Below are 26,384 nucleotides of genomic sequence, written 5' to 3' on the forward strand. Positions count from 1 at the left end.
TTTCGTAAATCATTTTTGTAATAACTGTATCTAATAGATAAAAATTCTCATTCTTGGACGTCTTTTTTACTGGAGAAGGATATGTTAATTATGTTAATAAAACTTATTTACAGGTCCTGGCTCATGATCACTGATCATTAATGATCACTAGTGTGCCTCTGTCTAAACCTCTAGTAAGGAATATTCCAAACAACAAAGCACTCCATTAACGGTAGTAAAAAGCATCTATTCGCGTATTTTTACAAATTAAAAAACTTCAAATGGTCCCACGCCGTACGTTTGGTACAAGTTGTTCCAGAAGTCGTACCTCTCCTTTTTAAAATCATTCTTAACGGATAACTCAGCGCCGATCTCGACGTACTCGAAATTGTTTGGCTGTACCGTCGGCCACGTGACATAGAGCAAAGAATCCTGGCTTGGAGTGGGATTCCTAAAATACATATTTGCTGAATACCAGTGAACTAATTGAAAAGTTTAAAAACGACACAAAGTAAAGTAAAACTAGTTCGTCTCTAACTGATGATAAAGGAAACGCAACAAATTATGTACCAAAGATACATCACCCTGTATTATGAAGACGAACCCCGTATCTTGGAAACTAAGCATTTTCAGGTCTAAGTTTACATGAACTCTCCAGCAAAGAATTCGCGCATGTTTTTTACAACACCCTGCATAAATGGTTTATGAAAGAACACTGCACTGAAAACATAATAGAGGTCCTGAATAGTATTTTCTTTTCTAAATTGGTGATTTTATTTAAAACAAGAACCTTTTGTGAAAAAAAAAAGATAGGAACTGTGCAGTACTAGACAGCTCCTCCCAGGGGACACCTGTAGTTGTTATCCGCTTTTCGCGGGAATCAAAGAGGGACCTTATGTTTTTACACACTGTACAGACCAATGATCCCTACAAAGGACCACTGACTCTGTAGTCTGTCTTCAAAAAGTGACAGTGACAAACAAAATAACAAGGAGATACAGGGAGAAACGCTGAGAGTGGTAAAGGAAGAAAAAGAAGAAATTTGGGACAAAAAATTTTATTATAGGAATGTTAACGCACTGGTAAGGGAATAGTCAATAAAAATGATGGCCACTCAAATCTGGAGCCACTGTTTTGATGAACTGTACAAAGAAGACCGACCAGTTTTCCTACCTAAACCGGGAACCCCACCATCGAAGGTGAATCCATCTTAATGACACCGGAACTTGTCCAGAATAACGTCAGGTCTTACGGAACTACTCAAACAAGGGCCACTAAAACACCACACAGCAGCGAAATTATTCACAATGTGCTTAAATGGAAGTTGGCATATAGGGTCGTTTAAAAGAGGTGAACGCACAGATCGGAACAATTGGGGTCTTTCACTTACTAGCACATTCAGTCAATTTTCTGAACGAGTTATAAGATACCTAATTGAAGAAGAGTACCAAGACAAAGAAGCAGAAGGACAAGATGACTTTAGCTGAATATCCTGCGCAGATAATACCTTCTATATTAAACAAATAATTAAGAAGGAATTAGCCCATAGAAAGGAGGTTCATCTACTCTGCCTACGACACAGTACTAGTCGTAAAATTATGGGAGGCCCTAAAACACACACAAATCAACTACACTCTTGCAATAGCTGTTCAATTGTTATATAACAACTGTACGGCAAGGATTCATAGTCGACAGGGCCTGCTACATCTTACCTACGTTGTTAAAAATATACACAGAGCAAGCATTAAAAACCTGGATAAATAAATGTAGGCCAATAGGCTATCACTTAAATGTTCTGTTCACTTTACAATTCGCTTATGATAGAGTAAGACGAACATTGACAAAACCAAGTACATGAGTGTCGGACCAACATAACTGTCAAAACAGAGTTGCACAATGTCGGAGCGTTGAACGAGATTTTGTGGTAACAAAATGTAACAAAGAATAGTAAAATTAGTATATATAACTCCATGATAAAAAGTCTTCTAACTTATGGCTCGGAAATATGGACAATGACCGCAAACGACAAAAGGAAAATCGGGTCAACACAGATGGATGCTATAAGATCTGCTAGGATATCAAGACTTGAATCCTTGAATGAGAATGAGTCCAATTTTAGACGGTAATGGAGAATGGATATCGCAAGGCGTAAAACGCTATTTTAGTGGTCTACTTGTCAACCTACTGATATAATGCGAAATTGGTGTAAATTTTCACCAAACGTTCGTGGACTGTCTGGTCGGTTTGCGGATAGCTTGTCGGATTTGACCATTCCCAAATATAGTGCAAGTCTTCGCTGTGTGTCACGTCGCCGGAGCCTAGAAAATCGGTGACGTAAGACAGTTCACACACGACATCCGCATGTTTCACCTGCCAACTTAACGGTGTTCTCTCCCATTTGTCCGCTATAGGAAAACAGGTAAAAATATACATTCGTAAACGCCGACTGAAGATAGGCGTGCTTGATCAGAGATTTCTGGAAATCCTGTTCTGTTTGAAACTGAAAATTCGAAAATGTTTAGAAAATTTCATAGTAGCAGGAAGTCGATTCTTACTTGGATTCCAGCTAGCGTGTTGTATTGGAAATCTCCGTTCGGCGAATACTCTTGCTTAATAAGTTTCCCCACAGTAGTTAAAGTGTTCTGATCGGCTACGTGCATGCCCTTCGGAACTAGCAACGATGGGTCGCTGTCGTATTGTGAAAGGATCCAAGTGGTGTATTCTGCAGAAAACATTTGAGTAGAACACATACAGGGTAGGTTAACAATGCGGAATTCTTTTATGCCTCATGATTGTGCTAGAGTATCTCCTAAGTATCTCACAGCACCTAACTTCCTTATTTAAAATGGAACACCAGGTATATCATTTCATTTTTTGGATTTTCAAGATAATTTCATAATTTCATAATTTTATTCTCAGTAATGCGATTTTCAACTATTTTTGACTTGATATTGAGCATGTATATAATGTTTGCCAATTTAGCAACCAATTTGTGTGTGTCTTTGACATGTTCATTTTACATTGGTACCGTTACATCAAAACGACAGGTCTGCAACTGACCTCTTAGATCACCTGATTTGAGGTGTTTGGTTTTTCTCTGGTGCTTAAATTTTGAATGATGTAACATCCAACGTATGGATTTTCATCACGGCACCGTTTCGACATTTTCAAGTGTTGATAATGGTGATGATAACTTTTGTTTCAAGAAATAAAATGAACCTTGGCAAACGACAAAAATGCAGTTTAAATAGCACACAATCAAAACAGGAAAATTGAGAGCATAAAAAATTGGGAACATAATAATGAAAGGCAAGAAAAGCTTAACGCAAGAAATGTGCATTGAAGGTAAACGAAATCATTACATTAACTGGATCTATATGAAAACATTTTTATTCAAACACTTAATAAACTTTAATATTCTTCGCGTAATGGACTTGTCACATTTGGTTAATCTCAATGCTAACTAGAAAGAACTTTGGAGTTTGATCGATAGAAAATACGAAACATCAAGAAACCACTTGAGAATAGGGGAAGGTATGGATTCTGGACGCCCTGTAAGCGATACTTTAATTCCCAATTTTGAAAGGACGGTTTTTGTGTTTCCATTTACCGTACAAACAATCACCACGAATCTTTCAAAATTTCGAGAGGCATATTTTGAGAAATTGCTGCCGTAAAAATGCTACATCTAAACTGAAACCTGTCAAATTGACGAACAGGCAGTGGCCATGATGGTCAATGTTATGGCCGCGTCCGCGCCCATCACAATGTTTTTTTCATCGTCGCTTTAAAAATTCCTGTACTATCAGGATAGGCATTGCCTGCATGAAATACATACATACAAACATATTTTGTATTTAAAATTTTATGAGTTTTTTACTCGGTTTTATTCTTTTAGAGAGTGAGGCACCGAATATTAACAATCTCCATCTTGGAGTGTTGCTTACTTGCTTTTTCGAGTAGTGTTACAGCAATAGTTACTGAGGGCTTAAAGGTAAGCTAGACGTTTACGGAGAACCGAAAATTAATTTTTCTAATGTCGTACCTTGTTAGTTTATAACATTATTTATAACATAATGCGATTTTCTCAATATTAATTATTTTTAATTCTTTTTCTCCAACATATGAAACAACTTATACTTTCATTTCGCCGTTATTTGAACCTATAGAAAACTAAAAATAAGGTTTCAATTTACGAAAGCCCTGTATATTAGATTTACCTAGACCAGTTTATTCCATGGTATACATGGTCGTTTAAAATTAGTGATTCTGACAGGAAAAGATTGTGAACACTATTTTTTCAAATTGAACACCCTGTATGTTTTTTTATATAAAATTGCATAGTACTAGATCTTCGTATGTTGCATATTTACAGCATGCCCTTCCCTACAAAGTGGGCCGCCCCATGTAGTTTTTTTTTTTGCATTCATTAAACCAAAACCATCTGTGAATGCGCTATATCTACCAAGGTTTTTTTTTTCTAGAATAATGGTTAATGGGTAGATATCATTTCCAATTTTAGCCATCTGAGCATCGCTATAAATATAAAAAGATACTCTCGGCCGACTGACTACATCTGATTTTCTTAACGATGATCGTTTTGTAACTTTTCGTTCCAAACAAACGGAGGATAAAAGCAAAAATGGAATCGAAAATTACCATTCAGCAAGAGTAATCCCTCTTCTGCTACCGTGCCGATCAGCAATGGAACTTTGTTGAAGCTTCCATTGGCAATTGCTTCGTACGGCAATTGAGTTACGAACGGGTTGTTATTGTGAGTTTCAATTACGGGAGCGTAGAAAAAGGCCTGCTGCACTTGTTGATTCGCCACCGTCGATATCTAAAAAATTTACAAAGTATTTTAGTTCTCACCAAATATCACTTAGCAGTAGAATGTAATACGATCCCGACCACTGGAATCTCAGAATCTATGGCAAATGTGAAGATCGTTGAATTCAGTCAACGTTGCTAATTAGAGTGCCTAACGATATGCTATTTAGAAACTTTTAAAATTGCAGACATATTAGAATAAAACCCAAAACTTATTGCACGTTTTCAATGCCTTATTAGTTACACGATGATGCTTTCAGATTTTCCATTTCGTCTTTCGACCACCATTATTAATTTTTTTCCTATGGGCGTCATATTGAATTTTTAACTTCGAAAATTGTTTTGTTTTAATTTCATTCTAGCTCTCATTGACTTGGAATGTAAATTTGGCTTTTAACCATTGTATGTCAGCATTTGACCAGTGAGATATTTTCATATTAACAACCGAATAAAAATTAACTTTAAATTTTTCATGGAGTCGATATTCAACTAAGTGAACTTACAAGCAAAAATGAATTTTATATAAAAAAGACAATAATAATAATAATAATAATAATAATAATAATGACTTTATTGTAATATAAAATCGCAAATGGTGAAGTTGGAGCTTCACTTCCTGTTTTAACTTAACCTAATCTAAGCTTACCAACTTTCCGGCAAATAGGCTTCTTAAAAAAATAACTTGTTTAAGAATAACAAAAAAAAAAGAAAAAAATATTCTGCAACTTTTGGTACTTTATTATAGACCTGCTAACTAAATGGTCTTTTATATTGTATCGTTTTCATGGTGGTACTATGAAATGTGGTTTTGAAGTTGTCATTTGTCAGAAATTGAAACTATGTTTAGAAAATAAAAATTTTCAGTGAAGTCGAGGTCAATGTTTAGATGTCCCACTATTCTGATAATACAGTACTTTTTCCTGAGAAATAAAATATCTGCGCAAGTTGCCAGTCAGTTCGAACTAACGAATAAAAGGTCCTAAATTTGACCTAAACTGAGGATCATTTTATGACAATTACCAATAAATGTTCCAAGGCTTTATCGGTCGAAAGCGAGGTTCAGAGAGTGCGCGTATTTAATGTCCCTCCTTAATATTTTTTGATGTTGCTTAAGAAATTGCTTGTATTATTCGCACGGGTAAAGCATGTTCGTAGATATAAGAAAGTGACTAACTGATACGAATTAAGGAAAGAGCCGGGCAAGCTGTAAGAATTAAATATGGCCGAACAGGTCCGTACTTTGCTCAGAATTTAATTATTTGGAGTTTTGTTAGGAAATATACTAAACAATATTTATTCATTTATTTATTTATGTATTTATGTTTAAATCTAAAATAAAATTACAAATTATTTTTATTACCTACTTAAATTACTTGAAATTATTCACATAATATATCAGTATCACTATCGCTATCATCGCCTGTTCTAATTATTATTTGTTTTATATTATTTGCAATATGGATATACGATTGTTCTACTTTTTCTATATGTTTAACAGAATTTGCCCAACTTTGTGGAGGGATGTTCCTTTTGTAGGTTCCAGCTTTGTAGAACCTTAATTAATCACTTTTTGGTATAATCTTGGTGAAAATAAATGACGTTATTATACATGTAGTTTTGGATTTTTGCTTTTGTGTCACATGTCACAGGTTTTGTCTACTGTGATAACTTGCATTGTCCATTACAATTACGCTATTAGGAGGAATCTTTGGAACCAATTTTTTTTTAAACCAACTTTCAAATAAATCAGCGCTGGTGTCTTCATGGTAATCCAGAGAAGAAGCTTTAATATTTTTCACAGACAGAGAAAGTCCATTTGAAATCCAACCATCTTTAGAGCCAGCATACAAAATAGTTATTCTTTTACCTCTTTTTGATGGCGCGTTTGTTTTACACTTATCGGTTGAGTCAACCCAACCCTTTTCCGGGGTATCATAAGTGTCGAACCAGGTTTCGTCCAAGTAAATAATTGGCCTTTGTTGTTGTCTGTAAATCCTATTTTTTTCTAGATATTTCAGTCGCCATTTCCGAATTCTAAAAGCCATGTGTTGAATACACTCCCATAAGGTAATTCTGCCACATTTAACACCGGTTTCATCTTGTTCAAGCCTCCTAATTAAGATATCTAATGTAAGCACGCTTTGTTCCTCGTATAACTGGTAAATTTTACTCCATATTATATCTTGATCACTTTCATCTACACTCGAGAAAATGTCAGCATCGCTTCTTTTTTTCCTCGCTGAAATTTTCCATACAGTTGATGTTCGAATTTTCGTCAATGTGGCCGTTTCTTCTAAAGATGCTTGCTTGCTGGCACCACGTTCAATGAGAGTCAAATAAACATTGGTTATAACTTCCTTAGTCTCAATAGAATAGTTTTTTCTACATTTGGTTGGGAGCACACTAGACTCGCACATATTTTGAATAATTCGTACACGATTCAACATACGCTGTATTACACACGAAATAAGAATGATTACTAATAAACTTAAACTAAGTAGTATACCAAACCAAAGAATATTAAATACAGGTAGGTATAAAATTATTTTCTATTACGGACCACAATTTTACCTGAATTTAAATTCCGAAACTTTAGGTAATAATCTTGTTCCATTGTATGTTAATGACCATCCTTGGATAATCCCATTCAAAAGCACTTTCTCATATATATGAACAGACCATAGTCTTTATATTCATATAGCTCTATGAACTAACATATTATATAAAAGAAAATGTCATCATTTACTTGATTCCCTGCAACTGAATCACAAACTAGAAATGTTTAACAAATTGTGGAGTTTGTTTTTGCTTTCATTTGACAATATACATTTGTCATATCCTGCTTTTCGTAAATTTGATACTTTTTGGATTGCCGAAAGCCTCAATTTGGTCGCCAACAGAATGCAAAATCCAATAAGGAATAAAGATGATCTTTAATTAAGATTGACAACTATATGTGTCGTATTGGAGGCTTTTTATAATAAAGAGAACTCCACTACAAGTCCTTTATTTAATCTGTGTCATGAGGTTCAGACATAAGCGCACGAGATATCAGGCCGAGAGTCCCACGCTCTAACCTATCAAGACCATAGTATATGAACACCATAGACCACCGAACAACACTGATGCAACAATATACACCGCCTACTTTTACATAAGCACAAATTGCCTTACTTCTCCACCATTTCTCATGACGGGTATAATCATAGAGCATTTAAAATGCGCATGCGAGGTCATTTTAAATCTCGTTGCCATTAACCAACATGGCCGCTAACAGTTCGTTAATTCGACAGGTTTCACTTTTAATGTTGCATTTTTATGGTAGTATGTTCCCAGATCTCGTTTAGCGTTTTGAATTGAGTGTTTAAAGAGAAAGTGGTGCATTTTTAGGCATGTGCGGAAGATCATTCCCATATCTACGAATATATCATAGCCTGCACATGATTGAAAAGAGCTCAACGCGACATAAATTAAAGCTAGTTAGTTGTATTCATTTGTGGGCTCAAAACACCACACTGTCAATGTTTGCATTCGAAATTTAAAGAAAAAATTGTCTCCAATTTTCAAAATTCCCTTTAAATATCTTTTAAAAATTGAGTCTGTGACAAGATATTTTGATCCATCTACTTTAGACATAGGTATTTCCTGTTTAAACACGACAACCCATTACGGATGCTAAACTTACAGAATTAGAATAGGTCTGCGATGCGGCATCGAGTTGTCTAGCGTCGATGTTTTGTAAGTAACTAAATAACTGGGACGAATCCCTGGAGTTCTGGAACTGCGAGTTCAGCACGGCGGCAGTGCCGTACGTCATCTCCACTTGATCTTTATTGTAAGCCCATGGGTTCAGTGCTGTGCCGCTGCCGCAGATCGCCGCTTTGAATAACCCTAAACAATTCGAAAAGTCATTTTGACTTGGGTGGTTTTACGGACAGCAACGCGGACCCGACCTGCAGACTGTGGACTAACGAGATGGTAAGCTACCGACGCTGCTCCTGCGCTCTGTCCGAATATGGTAACTTGGTTTGGATCGCCCCCAAATGCCGCAATGTTGCTCTGGACCCATTTGAGTGCCAAAAGTTGATCTTTGAGGCCTGCGTTGCCGGGGATGACACCATCACCGGTTGACAAGAAACCTACCGGAAACGCAAGAGTCACACACACTACGTACTTGAACCCAATGACTTATTTAAGAAACGGACACCTTTATTAACCAAAAGTCTATTTCTATACTAACGTAACATTATCCAAGTGTTGCATCTGAGAAACATTTTTTTTGAGACGAGATCAATAATCTGACTACTTTTTCTTTGCGTCCAATAGCGCGGGTATGAAGAAATGAGGATTATTAATTTTTTGTTATTGATTTATTATCAAACTGAAATTGGGTTGATTAGTTTGCGGTACAGGGTGTGCCACTTGAAGGTGCGAATATTCCGTTTGAGCATCGAAAATTTATGTAATCAGATTGTCTATAGTATCTGGAGTATCTGGTTCTGGTAGTTTTTGAATTTTTTCCGTACCTTTCTTAATGTGAAAGATGTATTGATTGTTAATTGTAATTTTTCCACAAAGAGCTAAAACATGCCAAAATTATATCTTAGATTATTGTTAATATGGCTCTATTATGTTTTTTATTATTTCATGTTTGGATGTTTTAAACTTACGTCCATTAGTTTAAACACCTTAAATTCAGACCCTGAAAGGTAATTTAAAGTAATACAAATACGTTGTATACACAATTCTAAATAATATTTGGCGACAATATATCAATATAATTCATAACAAATTATTATTTAATTATAAGAAAAAGACGCAGTATAGGCATATACTATATCTCCGTTATTTATCACGATTTGAAAAATTTGTTGTGCATGACATCTAGAGATGGAAATTTTAAAAATAAATTTATTTATACAGGGCATTTTATAAACAACGTATATAAAAATATATTTTTTATTGGGACGTTTGTATAAAACACCCTATTCAGTATATTGTAGTTTAATAAACGCTACCGAAGATAATTTTGCAAAATAGTGTTGCGCCACCCTGTATAACCGAAATTTGAATGTAATCTACTAATATCTCCGTTATTGGTTCTTGGTCAATTTAACGTGTCTCTTGGACACTGTACATACACACTTGGCTCTTAAATTTTTCATTTCAATTAAATAATTTATAGAGAATCTTGGTCCCCCTATTCATGTTTGTAAAAATATTGAGAACTATATGTGCGCTTATGGGACGCTATTTTCGTTAAACCACCATGTAATGAACACTCTTCACGAAAATTACCAAAGGGGCCGACCCTGTAGTTAAGAGTAACCACGATGACGTTTTGAGAGTCCATGAAAAATCCGGGGTCGTAACCGCCGGCCGATCCTGAGTTGAACCCACCGCCGTAGATGTAGAACATGACGGGCATCGGTGCCGTGGTCCATGGATTCTACAATTGAGAACGCGATAAGGTTAATGAATTTAATAAAAAATTTGATGAACTTACCGGCGAATACACGTTCAAAAACAGGCAGTCTTCGTTTTCGGAATTAGAATCCGACGTCACCTGATAACAGATGACTCCGTTCGCTGTGGTCGCGTCATAAGTACCGCTGAAGGAATCGACGGCCACTGGAGCCTAACACAAGGTTATTTTGGATTACAATGCAGTTTTACTGATTTATTGTGTAACTTTGCAGCAGATACATTCAGGCTGACCAACCGTACAGGATTGGCAGGTACAGGTTCAGGTTTTTTAGACAATGTCCCGGATTTTTCAATATAGTTACATTTTATCTCCCACAAAATTTATAAACATTGGCAACGCTGCAATTCGTCGCTTCCGAATATATACGATGGCCGACGAACATATCATCTGGACAGCGCTGAATAATAGTTCAATATCAATCTGAATTCATTTATTTGCCCCGAGCTAGGCCGGATCGACACATAATTAGCGCCAATTGCCAATTGATATTTACGGATTACGATTATCGAGCGTGTCACGTATAAAGTCTCACATGGAGACAGTTTAATACTTTACACAACAATTAATCGGATCGATAAATCGGTAGAGACTCAATCGGTATTCCAGTATTCGGAGTAGTTCGCATTATGTCGGCAAAAGGTATACTGTTTGCAGTATTACGTCAAACTATAAAAATACAAAACTTGTACCCATTGTTGTTAGATATTTTTGGCCTACAACTGGGATGCAACTAAAAGTTTTAGAACTGAAAGATTTACCTGGCGAAACCTCAGTTCAATTCAGTGAATGTTTAATTAACATAACATAATCAACATAAAATTGGTATTAGCAGCACACAGTGCTTTGGTCACGCTAACCGATTGAGGGGTTTTTGTGAGGATGCCGTGAGGCGAGACGGCAACAAGCTCCCGATGAGTGAGCTATGCGTCTAATAGTTTCCGATTGTACTATGTCAATTTGTATTAGTGTAAATTGCAAGTATGGAAATAAATGATGTTGTCAAAACCGTCTTCTCAATTGTTTTGGCAAACCCCGATCCCTGATCCACTTCAGGTATTACTTCAAAACATACCACATTAGTCACAAATTCAACCCGCAATAAAAACTGTTTTATTATTAATGAAACAATAAATGAAGATGAACTATTCGACGAAATATTCTAAACAAAGGAATTTGTAACCAATGAAAAGTTGGAAGATTGGCAAGCTAAGATATCAATGTTTTTTTCCGATGGTTTGAAGTTTTTGATAATTGTACAAAAAAGCAATTTGGGTTTACAAACATACCTTTGATAGTTGAGTTTGCGCTCTGCCTCCGGTTCTAATGCAAAGGAAGAAAGACTATTTTCAATTATAAACAACTGTTGGAGCAGCGAAAAAGTCAACTTAATGTGAGCACTTTGAAATCAGCCATGATTACAAGGTGCAATGAGAATTTAAGTTGTCAAAATAAGTTTTCTTTTGTACAATAGGTGGTTTTAACAAATTATTAGGCATTAACATTTTTTGTATATAAAGATAATAAGTTTTTTTTCTAATAAATTTTACAAAATGTATACTTTGTTTCTATTTCTTCATGAGTAAACTGGAAGGGGGGGAGGAGGGTGCAAAATTCTTTCTTTTTATTGACCGCACATCCTGATAGATAAAAAAATATATATTTTATGTTATTAAGAAATTTAATCATAAAAAGGAATAATATTCGTCATCATCTGACGAATTCTCATATCCTCCCTCTTGACGTTATTGAAGACGGGCGGTCGTAAGTTCCTGTCAAAGGTCATAGACAAACTTTAGCTACGTGCTGGCCCCGTTTGACAAACGTTAGCTGTTTTTGAACGGTTTGTCGTGGTGACTCTTTTTTTTACGTCTTCTGTTTATTCCGAGATGGTTCTTAACCAGAAAAGGAAACACAGGAAGGTGCTTCGCACGGTGTTTACGAAAAATGCCAACAAGTTGAAGAAAATTTTGACGGACAGTCACGTGGACGCCGTGAGGGTGTCCTGGAATCTTCTACGAGAAAAAACAGAGCAGCTCCGAACAATCGACCCTGAGATTTTTGACTTGTTGATGGAGAATGCTACTGAAGAATGGCTTGGCCACTTGGTCGAGTGATAGAGTTGATTCCTGGCAAAGATGGGCAAGTTCGGCTAGTAAAGGTGAATACTGAGAAGGGGCAAGTAATGCGACCAATTCAGCGTCTTGTCAGCCTAGAGGGGACTGGACTGGAGGAGGCAAAGCATCCAGAAGAGGTCTGCAAAACATTGATTGATGGCACAGTGGCCAAAGTTGAGAACTTCGCTCAACTTAGACCAAAAGTGTCAGTGCGTAAAGTAGATCGGGAAGGTACGGGAAAAGAATCGGGAGCGAAAAAAGACGGAGTACCCGACACACTAGTTAGTGCGACTACGAGTGACACAAATCCCCAAACGATATTTATAGTTAAGAGTTCTTAAGCTTTACATGGCTGATTTTTTTGGGTTAAGGCTTTATGTTTTAGTTCGAGACCCTATTGTAATGTTTAGGACGAGTCTCGGGTGGGAGGATGTCGCGAACATTGCATTGAATTTTCTTTGCTGTTAGGATTATTTCATAAGCTGGCAACAGCGCGGTTTGGCGGTTTAGTCAAGAAGACGAATGCGTCGAAATAGAGGTTATGTTATGTGAAAAGGGTCGTTTTAGTATCCTTACATTTTTGCTGTACCGAGAATAACCGTAACCAAATCGAAGTATATCTACGTTAAACGGGTAGTTTATCGCGGGTATACGCAACATATTGTGGCGACCGTGACAGGACGGATTGCGGCTTTTTGTCGGATTTGAGTTGGAAGACGGGCGGTCGTAAGTTCCCGTCAAAGGTCATAGACAAACTTTAGCTACGTGCTGGCCCCGTTTGGCAAACGTTAGCTGTTTTTGAACGGTTTGTCGTGGCGACTCTTTTTTTTACGGCTTCTGTTTGTTCCGAGATGGTTCTTAACCAGAAAAGGAAACACAGGAAGGTGCTTCGCACGGTGTTTACGAAAAATGCGAACGAGTTGGAGAAAATTTTGACGGACAGTCACGTGGACGCCGTGAGGGTGTCCTAGGATCTTCTACAAGAAAAAACAGAGCAGCTCCGAACAATCGACCCTGAGATTTTTGACTTGTTGATGGAGAATGCTACTGAAGAATGGCTTGGCCACTTGTATTTTCTTTGCTGTTAGGATTATTTCATAAGCTGGCAACAGCGCGGTTTGGCGGTTTAGTCAAGAAGACGAATGCGTCGAAATAGAGGTTATGTTATGTGAAAAGGGTCGTTTTTAGTATCCTTACATTTTTGCTGTACCAAAAATAACCGTAACCAAATCGAAGTATATCTACGTTAAACGGCTAGTTTATCGCGGGTATACGCAACATATTGTGGCGACCGTGACAGGACGGATTGCGGCTTTTTGTCGGATTTGAGTTGGAAGACGGGCGGTCGTAAGTTCCCGTCAAAGGTCATAGACAAACTTTAGCTACGTGCTGGCACCGTTTGGCAAACGTTAGCTGTTTTTGAACGGTTTGTCGTGGCGACTCTTTTTTTTACGGCTTCTGTTTGTTCCGAGATGGTTCTTAACCAGAAAAGGAAACACAGGAAGGTGCTTCGCACGGTGTTTACGAAAAATGCGAACGAGTTGGAGAATATTTTGACGGACAGTCACGTGGACGCCGTGAGGGTGTCCTAGGATCTTCTACAAGAAAAAACAGAGCAGCTCCGAACAATCGACTTTGAGATTTTTGACTTGTTGATGGAGAATGCTACTGAAGAGGAACTAGTGGCTGAATTAGAGGCAACCGAGGCCTATAAGTCAAGATTTGCTTTATTAAATGTAAAGTGTGAAGAGTATTGCTCCAGATTAGTTACAGCTGCTTTGGAAGATGCACAATCTCATGTATCAGGGGGTAATGGCTCAGTTGGTGTAAGAGGTAAACGCAAATTTACCTTACCTACTATAGAGTTTAAGAAATTTGACGGCAATGTGAGAGACTGGCTGCTCTTCTGGTCCCAGTTCCGGAAAGTACATGAAGACAACGATATCGACTTAAATGATAAAGTTGAATATTTGATACAAGCTACCGTAGCAGGCAGTAGGGCTAGACGGTTGGTAGAAAGTTTTCCGGCTGTAGGGGATAATTATAGCAACATTGTGAACTCTTTAACGTCGCGATTCGATCGTGAATACTTGCAAATCGAGGTTTATGTTCGCGGTTTGCTGAAGTTGGTTTTAGATAACGCAGTGTCGCGGGAAAAAATGGAGTTGTCGTCGCTTTATGATAAGATCGAGACACAGTTGCGTGCATTAGAGACATTGGGCATAACCTCTGACAAATGTGCGGCTATGCTCTATCCGCTCATCGAACCTTGCTTGCCTGTGGACTTAATACGGGCGTGGCAACGTTCACCATTCGGTAAACCGGATAATTCGCGGGAACCGTTGGAGAAAAGATTAGATTGTCTCATGCAGTTTTTGCAAAACGAAGTTGAGAACGAGCAGCAGATCTCCCTAGCATCTGAGAGTTTCGGTTTGCGATCCACAGGAGGTCAGAAAGGTTCGGGTCGCGGAATGGGAGATAGACGTTGTGCGTTGAACTCTGTTGATTCGGTTGTTCCTACCGCGACAGGTTTACTAAATTGCGATTCTGCGAAGTGTATATTTTGCGACGGGGAGCACGCTAGTCAGACTTGCTTCAAAGAGCAAAGTTTTACCTTAGAGAAGAAACGGAACATGTTAAGTTCCAAGAAAGCTTGCTTTCGATGTTTAAAGGTGGGGCACCAGTCGCGCAAGTGCAAGCTTCGACTGAAGGGCATTTTATGTAACAGAGAGCATTTTGCTCTGTGTCCTGATTTACCCGCTCACAAAAGGAAGCAAGAGATTCCCGAATCAAAGAAGAAAGAAAATGGGCGCGCTGATGACAAGGCGGCTTCGGGAACTGTAACTTGTACAAATACCTCCAGTACCCACATTTTTTTGCAAACTCTGCGAGTAAACTTGATCGGTGGCAGTGGTTCCCAACGCTTAGTTCGTGTTTTAATTGATACTGGTTCTCAAAACACGTACATTTTGAAATCCACTGCACAGTCTTTGAATTACTCTTCCCAGCGAAAGCAGAAGATAGTACACTGCTTGTTCGGAGTCACTTCAGATCAGAATCATGACTGTTATGAGGTAAAATTCAGCCATGATAATCATAGTCATACATTTGAAGCTTTATCTCAACCAGTGATTTGTAATGATATTTCTCCTGTTTTTCATGGCAACTGGAGAGGTTGAATATCCGCATTGCTGATTGTGGCGAATTTGGCCCCATTGAGCTGCTGTTAAAGGCAGATATGGCGGGTAAAATATACACTGGAAGAAGACACCTTCTAGCATGTGGGTTGGTGGCAATTGAGACGATACTAGGCTGGACCCTAATGGGCAGAGTGCCACTCTATTCTTCAGTCAGTATAACAATGAGTGCCATCTCTCTTTTGGTAAATGAGGCATCTCTTACTCAGTTGTGGCAACGTTATAAAGTCATCCGCCATTGCGAAGTAACTACGATGTTGCACATAAGAGACTGGATAATGTGCTCAAGAAGTTGAGGTCTGAAGGTATTCTCGAAGAGTACAGTGAGGTATTCAAAGAGTGATTAGCCGAGAAGGTTATCGAAGAAGTATCCAATGCCAGTGTTGATACTAAGGAACACTATTTGCCTCACAGACCTGTAATAAAACAAGGCAATTGCAACCACCAAGATACGACCCGTTTTTGATGCTTCAGCCAAAGGGAAGTCCTTCTTTGAGAAGGGAGTGAACTTAATTGAGCTAATTCCGGACATCTTACTCAGGTTCAGACAGTGTCGAATCGGGGTGAGAGCAGACATTCGTAAGGCTTTTTTACAAATAAGTGTTCACCAAGATGATAGAGACTACCTTCGCTTCTTATGGGTCGATTCAAAGGGTCGCGAAAAGATTTACAGACATAGACGAGTTGTTTTTGGCGTCAACAGTAGTCCTTTTTGTTAGGGGCTACTATATCTGACCATATATCTCGGTGTTTGGAAAGATGCGAGGAAAATAAAGCTCCCTGTACTAGGCAGAATCTCCTAAGATTGTCTAAAGGATTTTATGTGGACAATTGTGTTTCAAGTGTGTCTGATGTTTTCACCTTAAACGAGTTTATCAGAGAGTCTACTAGTGCCATGGCCGAAGCTCGTTTCGACTTATGTGGGTGGCAGTTCACGCATCAGCCAGTTAAAATGGACGTCTCATCAGAGCGTTCATTTACTCCTCTGCTAGGATTAGTCTGGGATACGAGCAGTGATTTTTTGACCATTTCCAAAGGCTATATGGAAAAGTTGGGCAAAATAGCTGATCAACCTGTCACCAAAAGGTTGATGCTTTCATTAACGCAAAAGGTGTTTGATCCTATAGGATTCACCTTTCCGACTAAAATGTTTCCGAAGTTATTACTGCAGAAAACCTGGAAGGAAAAGATAGGATGGGACGTCACAGTGAATCAGGAGATTGAAAGTGCTTTTCGCCAGCACCGAATCGAAGTATATCTACGTTACACGGGTAGTTTATCGCGGGTATACGCAAGAGTTATAATAACTGCATTTCGCCAGTTTTCCGGTGTACCGTTACGCCAATGGCCTGAGCAACCAGTAGCTTGGGGTTTTTTATTTTGTATATCGTTTGTGATATGTATGATGGCATAGTCGGCAATAAAATGCCAAACAGAATAAAATAGATTATTCATCTTGCTTCTACTCATACCTCAACAGATGATGGTCCAGCCTAAAACCTATCCGATAAATGCAAGCAATGCGATCACGATTATATTACTTGGGAGTAAGAAATGCAAAATCATTTGTACTTTGCATTTATTAATTTAACTAGCACGCCCATACTCAAAGACGGATTCATGTATTTGATAGGTTATAATGGATCAGGGTGTTCCTTAATGATATGCGAATATTTAAGTAAGTGAATCTACATGAAAAAATTATGATTTGTTAAACAAACTCTGTCCATGCACTAAAAATTAAAAGAATACCAAAAAAATCGGAAAATTCAAAAATATATCAAGTATCCTTTTATTATATTTTCTATATGTAAAGGGTTGGGGGAAGGTGGTTGTAAATCACCCTCAAAATTTAAACGAGAAAGAGCGACAAGAAAACGGTAGGACATACAACACCCGAAAAGGTTAATCACCCACCTTGATGGTTTCCCGCGTCGTCGTCTGCCCGGCCGGGTCTTCTTAGGGGTATTTTCTGGAGGGTTGGGGGTGGTAAGGACCACAACACAGCGCGGGGTTCTCGCGAACCGGTCACAGAAGAGAGCTTGTTTTTTCGTGGATCGCACTACGGACGCTCACGTAAGTCTGTCTTTTCGCGCGGCTTAACCAAGGTTGGGTATGGTGGGGGTGTTGCATACACAGCGCGAAAATAAAAGGTCAACACAAAAATTATGAAGTTACCGAAAATGTTATTCAACCCTTAACATTCCGGCCTCCCAAATATACCCAATTTTTCCCATAAACTTATCCGATATACTATATACACGGTTGCCCCTTGAACAGGCTAACAGTTAGGGACAAAAGATAATTTGACCAAAGGTCGATCGAAAGTGCCTTTGGCCGTGTGCACTTGCACAACGCGGATTTCCTTGTCGGAACTGGGGTACAAGCGCGTGATGCGGCCCAGAAGCCACTTTAACGGGGGGAGGTTCTCGTCTTTAATTAAAACCAACTGACCAACTTTTGGGGGGTTAGTCGTGGTGTTCCACTTGCGCCGTTGCTGCAGCTGGTGGAGGTATTCCCGATGCCATCTGCACGAGCTGCCAACGAGTGAGTCTGTTAGTGTTCAGATTAGCTAAAGTGTCGTCGGGAGGGGCAGATAGGGGCTCCAGGGTCAGAAAATGCCCAGGAGTAAGGCTATGCAAATCGCTTGGGTTGGAACTCAAACTACATAAGGGGCGGGAATTCAGTATGGATTCCACCTGAGTTAACACTGTCGACATTTCCTCGAAAGTCAGGATTTGAGAGCCTATCACACAAAACAAATGGGTCTTTACCGACTTGACGCCGGCCTCCCAAAGATCTCCAAAGTGAGGACTGGAGGGTGGGTTGAAGTGCCAGCGGACCTCACACTGGTCGGCGGACTGCTGGCAATACTGTACCAACAACTGGTTAGCACCGACAAAATTTCAACCCTGATCACTATACATGTTAGTGCAACGCCCGCGACGAGCGACAAAGCGCCGAAAAGCGGCCAAGAATGCGTCTGAGCTGAGTTCACAAGCCAATTCCAAATGGATGGCTTTGGTAGCCATGCAAACGAATAGGCAAATGTAAACCTTCTGAGTCTTAGCGCCGCGCTTTCGCGCAAGGGTAATGGAAATTGGACCGGCGAAATCGACACCGGTATGTGCGAATGGCTTGACATGCGATACACGAACGGGGGGTAAATCAGCCATGAATGGCTGTACACAAGAAGGTTGGACACGGAAGCATCGGTAACACTGCGATAGGGTGTGACGAATTGCTCTGGGGGCGGACAAAATCCAGAATTGTTGTGAAATCTGATACAACAACGATTGGGGGCCCGGGTGGCAATTTTCCTTATTGAACTTTTCGATCACGAGTTCGGTAAAGCGATTGTCTCGAGGTAGTAGAAGAGGATGTTTTGCGTCGAAAGACAACGCAGAACCTCCAGTCTGCCACCGACTCGAATGAGCCCGTGCTCGTTGATAAAGGGCGCTGGGGAGCGTAAAGGTTTGGGGCACAGTTTACCGTTTCGAAGACACTTCAGCAAACCGGCGAACACCTCACGTTGGACGTATCCTGTCAGCAACGTGCGGGCGTGGTACGTGTCCGCAAAAGACAAATTATCAAGCGTTCGTTTGGGAACGGGGGTACGACAATTATTTAGAAACCTACAACAATAAGCCAGGATTCTCTCAATTTTTCGTAACGACGAGAAACGGGTTAACAGTTCTCCGAGCGAGTCAACTAAAGGGGTGGACACACAAGTCAACACTGGTTTACGTTCCAGTTCCAGATCGTCTCCGGGGGTGAAGTCGGAGGTGGGCCACTCTTCCACCGGAAGACGCAACCAGGGGGGACCACAGAACCAAGAGGGGTGAATTAATATTTGCTCGGGGAAGAGCCCTCGGGATGCGCAGTCAGCAGGGTTGGATGAACCGGCGACGTGATGCCAGGAACTGAGGGAAATGATGTCCTGAATGAGGGACACGCGATTGGCCACAAAAGTTTTCCATCTGTGGGGGGAGGACTTTATCCAAGACAACGCAATTTTGGAGTTACTCCAGGCGAATACTCTCGTGATAGTCAACTCAGAGACTATAGTGGATCGGACGAAATCTACGAGTTGGGCGAGCAGCAACGCTGAGCACAACTCCAGACGGGGGATCGACACTCGCTTCGATTCTTTGCACACAGAAGGGTTACAGAGATATGGTTCTCTCTGACGCTTCACAGATACACGGCTGCACCGTATCCGCGCTCCGAAGCGTCACAAAATCCGTGCGTCTCCACCTGGACGCCATTGCTAGGCAGTACCCGACGAGGGATTGTCAGCCCAGAAAGACTGTCCAGCTGAGATGAAAACGAACTCCAATCTTCGAATATGTCGCGGGGGGGAGGTGCATCCCAATCGACGCCCTGGGACCAAAGCCTCTGTAGGAGCATTTTGGCAGTCAACACGACCGGGAATAAAAAACCTAGGGGATCGTATATTTGGGCTACTTGTGACAAAATATTCCTTTTTGTGCACGTCCTATCCGCTACTTGGATGCGGTAGGAGAACACATCCCGTAAGGGACACCACTGCAATCCCAACACCTTTAAACTGGGATTGTCGTCTCCGCATAGGAAAACGGGTTGATGATGTGAAGCGGGGAGTGAACTCAATAACTCGGGGGAGTTGCTCGCCCATTTGCGCAACTCGAAACCACCCAACTTTAGCAGCGATACTAATTGATCCCTCAACTCACGGGCTTCCTCCAACGAGTCTGTTTCTCCGATAATGTCGTCGATGTAGGTTTGGCAATCTAGGAGACGGACTGCTAACGGGTAACGCGCTCCTTCGTCCCTAGCAAGCTGACGCAACACGCGAATAGCTACAACTTAGACCACCACCACCGTTGACAAGACGTACTCTCGCACTGCTTCGCGGGGATCAAAACGCCACAGAATCCACTGGAAGAAGTGGTCGGCGTCACTCACTAGGATTTGACGATACATCTGACGAATATCGGTGGTGAAAACCACACAGTACAGTCGAAAGATGAGCAAAATGGCTCCAATGTCGGGTTGGAGCTTGGGACCCGTAAATAGAAGATCGTTCAGGGACCGTCCGTTGGAAGTTTTGGCTGAAGCATCAAACACAACACGCAATTTAAGGGGTTCGCTATGTGGCTTCCAGACGGCGTGATGAGGAATGTAGTAACCTTGGGGAGAGGGGGGCAGGTCGCTAACGAGTGCCATGTGACCTTGTTCCCAATAATCTCTCAAGAACTCGTTGTAGGCTAATCGCAAAGTTGGATTCTTGGCCAAACGCGCCTCTAACAACTGGAATCGCCTCAGGGCTTGAGGGTAAGATTCATCAAGTGAAGGGTGTTTATCCTTAAAGGGTAAGGATACGACGTATCTACCTGAAGCAGCAGTACTCACAGTGGTATAAAAACTAAAGGGAGAAGGTGGTTCTAAAGAATTCACTTTTCCTAGGACAACCCATCCGAAGATGGTCCGAAAAGCGCATGGGCCACCGTTCTGTCCTTTTCTAAATCCAGGCAAACCAATATCTCCGTAAACCTCTGCCCCTAAAAGCACGTCTATTTCGTTGGGTTCGCAGAAGTGGGGATCAGCCAAGGATATGGACCTGAGATGTTTTAGATTCTGCTTATCAATCACCTGGTAGGGTACCTTATCACAAATAGATGGAATAACTAAAGCCTCTATATGGAGAGCAGGGGATTTTCTTTGGGGGGGGGTCACGCTCAGGGTAACCTTCCCTAACGCAGACGTCGACATTTGGTTGAGGGCTTGAATTGGTGTCGGAGAGACCTTGGAAGCTCCAATTTCTTCGCAAAGGAATCTGTCATATAACTGGCTTCACTAGCTGAATCCAACAGTGCACGACAAGTAACAAGTCTGCCAGATTTATCCGAAACGGACACCAAGCAAGTGGCAAAAAGCACGACCTTTTGAGAGGAGAGATTGGTCATCATGGTCACCGGACTAGGGATAGTACCTTCCTGGTTGCCGGGAGCAGGGGGAGCTTCATTCGACGGGGAGGGGGTAGTAGCATTTCCAAAATGCACTAAAGTATTGTGGCGCTTGCCACATACACGACAATTAATCTTGGAGGGACATCTTCCATCACCATGGGATCGCGCGAAGCAATTAAAGCACAAACGATGTTGCTTGATGAACACATGCCTTTGAGGGGGCTCAAGAGATAGGAAGGAATCACACTTTGTCAGAGGATAGTAGTCCATAGGGCAGTATAAACACTTACTGGTGCAACTCACATCAGCACTCGGAGCGGTAGACGTCGCTATCATAGATGTGGGTCTACGTGTATTGGTTGAAACTCGCTTCGAAACCTCAAGCCTCTTGGTAGGGGTAATACCTTTTGAGGTAACTAAAGAGTTTTCTAAAGCTTTACAATTCTGTTCCAAAAAATCACATAAATCTTGAAAAGTTGGGATATCTTTATCACAAAATTTGAGTTCGAACCTCGTCTTGAGAGTCGAGTCGAGTTTCTCTAAAAGCAAATTGAATTTTGTAAAATCCCACAAGTCGATATCGAATTTATCGATAGCTGCAAGATTCTCTGAAAATGTTGAAAGCAATCTCCTCAGTTCAACAACCGAGTCACTCTTCATAGTCGGAGCCCGAAAGATCGACAGCCAATAATCGGTTAACAACAATCGATCGTTTTGATAACGCTTCACGAGGGCATTGTAAGCTATACTATAATTGACATCCTTAATTGGCAAATTCTTCACGACACTGAGAGCATCCTTTTCCAAATAAGACACTAAAAATTGAAATTTTTCAATTTTTGAAAGGGAAGAATTATTATGGATCAACGAGTTAAACATATCAAAAAATGTAGGCCAATTTTTCAAATCGCCATTAAATTTCGGAATGATAATACGGGGGAGTCGGAGATTACTATTTCTTTGCGACTCTCGACCAACTACAGATGATACCGGAGAGCCTGCTTTAGGTTCCACTTTCTCAAATAATCGCTTGGCAATAGATCGAATTGAATAATGCAACTGATCAAAGTGATCTTGAACCGCAAACTGTCGATCTCTTTCCGAATAATTCGCTAAGGAGATTACTTCCAATTGCAAGGACTCAAAAGTGCTAACTAAACTCGGCAAATCCTCCACCATGCAATGGAATTTGCATAAAATTTCATCATCATCGGGTTCAACGCGAGCTTTCTGACCCGCTAACAATATGTCGTTAAAGCGTCTAAGTGTTAAATCCCGCTTAGCAATAAATTTATCCATTTCCGACATTGTAAATCGCTTTGTAAACAAATGCACACCTAAGTCTCGAAACAAAGTACCCACGTAAATTAAAAGGAAGAAGAATTTGAGCACGCAGAAAATATGCTTAGAACGAATCAAATAAAAAGACGGTCGCAATTCGAAACGACTGTAAACACTTTTTATGAAACCGCTTTTTTGCGCTCCAAACTTTACACGTTTTTTGCTAACCTGTTCACGATAGCGAACATGTATTTAAAATTACTAAAGTTTATTTGGTAACTGTCTGGAGAACTGCCTTCCAAACAGATTCCACTGCAGTATCATCGTGCCTTGCCTTACTTACAATATTTTTATTAAAAAATGTTGTGCACTTAGCCCACGCCAATTCTATGGCATCAAATATGCAATGGTAAGGAGGCAATCTTAAGACTTGATGACCCATTTCAGCAATTATTTCGTCTGTAGCATACTGCAAGTTGGTTTTGACACTTTTTGACAATTCTCATTTTAGATTTTCTGGGTAATTAATCCGTTTATTGCGCACCCAATTGATAAGATCTTCCTCTCAATAATCATAGAATGATATCGTGCATTATCCGTTATAATTAAAGACGGCCTTTCGAGATTCGGTAAAAATCTTTTCAAAAACGCGACCCTCTTTTGTAGTGCAAACTGTAATTATCCGGTAATTGGCGCTATCTTTGTCGAGTGTACGATACCAGGGCGTAACAGAAAAAGGTAGAATACCGAGAGGTTTTGCCATTCTGAATATGCGAATGGTGGCAGGTAAAATACTGAGGCACTTGGTTTTCTGACCGACTATGCCATCGCAAATCTTACCGACTATATCTTGCTTCAAATCCTTTCACTTATTCTATAGTATGTAGCTTGAAATGATATGGTGCGGTGCACTTGTTTTTCTGTTTTATTGGTCGCGCCGTATTTCATAAAACGTGTGTGAATTTGCTAAATGTATTAGTTGAAATATTATTCATAACTACTACTGAATCAGCCAGAAAATTATCATTACACCAAAATGGTCTTCAAAAACAAAGTTTTCCAGTTACGAACAGGTTTTCATCTAGGCCTAGTATTTCTTTTTTAAAATATGATGAGTGAACTTTTTTCGAATTGCTTTTGATCAAGGACTTTTACCGATCTGTCAAAGTGCCATTCATTTTCTTTTAGTAATACAACTAATATTTTTTCCATTAATAACAGTCATAGTTATAGCGCGAATCTTACTGATAAAGTTTGTTGATTACTCTAACGTCTCCAAGTTATATACTTGAAAAGTCAACTGACAGCCTCTTTAATTTTGTCATCGTTTTCGCTGTCACTTTTCTGATGCTATGATACTTAGACAGCACATGGGGCCATGTACATCTGGCGCCCAAATAATACCTAGACTTAATTTTTCCGAGAAACATCGACAGGTGACGGTAATATTATTTGCAAATGTTCTGGATTCATTACGCGTCGGTTGTTGCTAAATCGAGCTTGCTGACATTTCGCCAATTTTCCTGTTGGCTTCTCCAGAGCTTAACTGAAACTGAGGTGGGTGAAGCAATATCTCCGCTTTAGCTCTGTTCCTTAAACAGTATATAAAGCAGGTCGAGAGTAGAATGCATACCACTTTTAATTAAGCTCCGAAGAAGCCTACAGGATGATTAGCGAAACACCAGCAAATTCGATTTATCAACAAGCAACGCAGCAGGAGTCAAGAGTCAAAGTTTATTTCATTAAGTTGTGCCTTGGATAATTTGTTTTTAATCGAAAAAACAATTCCGAGTAATTAAAGATCGAATATATCGGACGACACCCAAGAAGTTGTTTTATTTTCACTAGCTATAACTTCGAAATTTTTTTTGCCATTCTTGCGTCAGTGGTCAGATTTTTTTCTCTTATTCACCTTCACTATCAATATCTCCGTTTTTGGTGAAGAATTTAGAAAAGGTGGGAAGCTTTTTATCAATTGGCGCGAATCACTAGAAGACTTTGCCATGAAAATATGACCCTTTGTGAAATGTTTTTTTTACATTCGCAGATTTTTTGTTTGTCCATACCTTTTCTCGTTCTGTTTTTAAAATCATATTGTGATTAAAATTATGACCTGCTTCTCTATGGTGGAGGAGTTACGGACTATAATTGTCGTCGAAGAGAATTGTTATATGTGACGAAGTACTGACCTGAAACCTCAAGGCTCCTACTGGCGCTTGTCCATAACGGATAGAATAAAATCCGTAATATTTACTCGTCTTGTAGGTGTACTTCGTGGAACCTTTAAACTGACCGACAGGTGCATTCACGTAAACTTCTTGCGCCACCTTAAAAAACCAACGCGAAAGTTCGCAGTTCTGATTTTGGAATTCCGCATACTTACCAACGAATGGGTGTACAACAACGCCAGGAAAAATATTTTCAGATACATCGTTCCAGCAAATCGTAACAATAAACAACTCGAATCCCTCGTTTTATTTAACCAGAGCAATTGATAAAAGTAATGCGCCCACTTGAATAGTGAAAATAAAACACTTATAAATACAAATTGTTTTGTTTTTTTTTTATGTGATGACGACAGATCGCATTTTTAACCAGTTTCTGAGAAACGAGATCGTAACTCATCCTCGCAATCCACGACTTATCTTTAAGGTTAATACAAAAGCTTCTTGGGTTGGCTTAAGTATATTGATACAAGTAAGGGGAGTGCTTCTTCAGACGAGCTTAATGATGTGCCTAGATAAATAGATAAATAATAGATAGTATGGTCTGTTCATAGATATAAGAAAGTGACCAATTGCTTTTGAATGGGATTATACAAGGGTGGTCATTAGCATACAATGCAACAAGATTATTCCCTAAAGTTTCGGAATTTAAATTCAGGTAAATTTGTGGTCTGTAATAGAAAATAATTTTATACCTACCTGTGTTTAATATTCTTTGGTTTGGTTAGTTTAAGTTTATTAGTAATCATTCTTATTTTGTGTGTAATACAGCGTATATTGATTCGTGTGCGAATTATGCAAAATATGTGCGAGTCTAGTGTATCTCAGGAGATGCTTCCGCCCAAATATAGAAAATACTATTCCTAACAAAACCCCAAATAATTAAATTCTAAGCAAAGTACGGACCTGTTCGGCCATATTTCATTCTTACAGCTTTCCGGGTTTTTCCTTAATTCGTATCAGTTAGTCACTTTCTTCTATCTATGAACAGACTTTACCTTTTGACGAAAATCAGAATTATATATGTGTATGTAATTATATATTATATGTAATGGAACTGCTATCATAGGGATATTTTCGCAACTTTTCACTTTGTATGGCTTTATTCTGAAAACTTAAATACGATATTTTTTGGAGTTTTTTCTTATGTAAATCAGAATATCTGATGAAATCTTAATTTCTACAAAACTGGACTTTGTAACGAATAAAAATAAAATACTGATTATTTTTTCGGGCGCTTTAATTTGCAGAACCCGTAGACACATTAGCGGTATGCTACATGTATGTTATTAATAATAGTAATAATAATAAAATACATT

At 39.5% G+C, this 26,384-nt stretch overlaps 1 protein-coding gene across 1 annotated transcript; it reads right to left on the reverse strand.

Annotated features, from left to right (window-relative positions):
- Positions 1-205: 205 nt before the first annotated feature.
- Positions 206-25,334, reverse strand: LOC132701816 (venom carboxylesterase-6-like). The gene is made up of 11 exons (XM_060670032.1): positions 25,224-25,334; positions 25,030-25,167; positions 10,316-10,447; positions 10,108-10,258; positions 8,763-8,948; positions 8,495-8,700; positions 4,639-4,819; positions 2,535-2,701; positions 2,350-2,479; positions 2,165-2,297; positions 206-430 (listed from the first exon to the last, which is right to left on the reverse strand). Exons 1-11 carry the CDS (start codon positions 25,269-25,271, stop codon positions 247-249), a joined length of 1,656 nt encoding a protein of 551 aa, XP_060526015.1. The 5' UTR covers positions 25,272-25,334; the 3' UTR covers positions 206-246.
- Positions 25,335-26,384: the final 1,050 nt, after the last annotated feature.

Source organism: Cylas formicarius, unplaced genomic scaffold (genome assembly GCF_029955315.1).
Source record: "Cylas formicarius isolate icCylForm1 unplaced genomic scaffold, icCylForm1.1 PGA_scaffold_5__7_contigs__length_24384050, whole genome shotgun sequence".
Taxonomy (NCBI): Eukaryota; Metazoa; Arthropoda; class Insecta; order Coleoptera; family Brentidae; genus Cylas; species Cylas formicarius.

Bases quoted from the DNA above. Each gene is read 5' to 3' on its own strand.
- LOC132701816 (XM_060670032.1), bottom strand. From the start codon at position 25,271: ATGTATCTGAAAATATTTTTCCTGGCGTTGTTGTACACCCATTCGTTG. The intron at 2,702-4,638 runs GTAATTTTCGAT...TGTTTTCTGCAG, and splicing joins GGGATTACTCTTGCTGAATG to AATACACCACTTGGATCCTT. The intron at 2,298-2,349 runs GTGAAACATGCG...CCGATTTTCTAG, and splicing joins GAACACCGTTAAGTTGGCAG to GCTCCGGCGACGTGACACAC.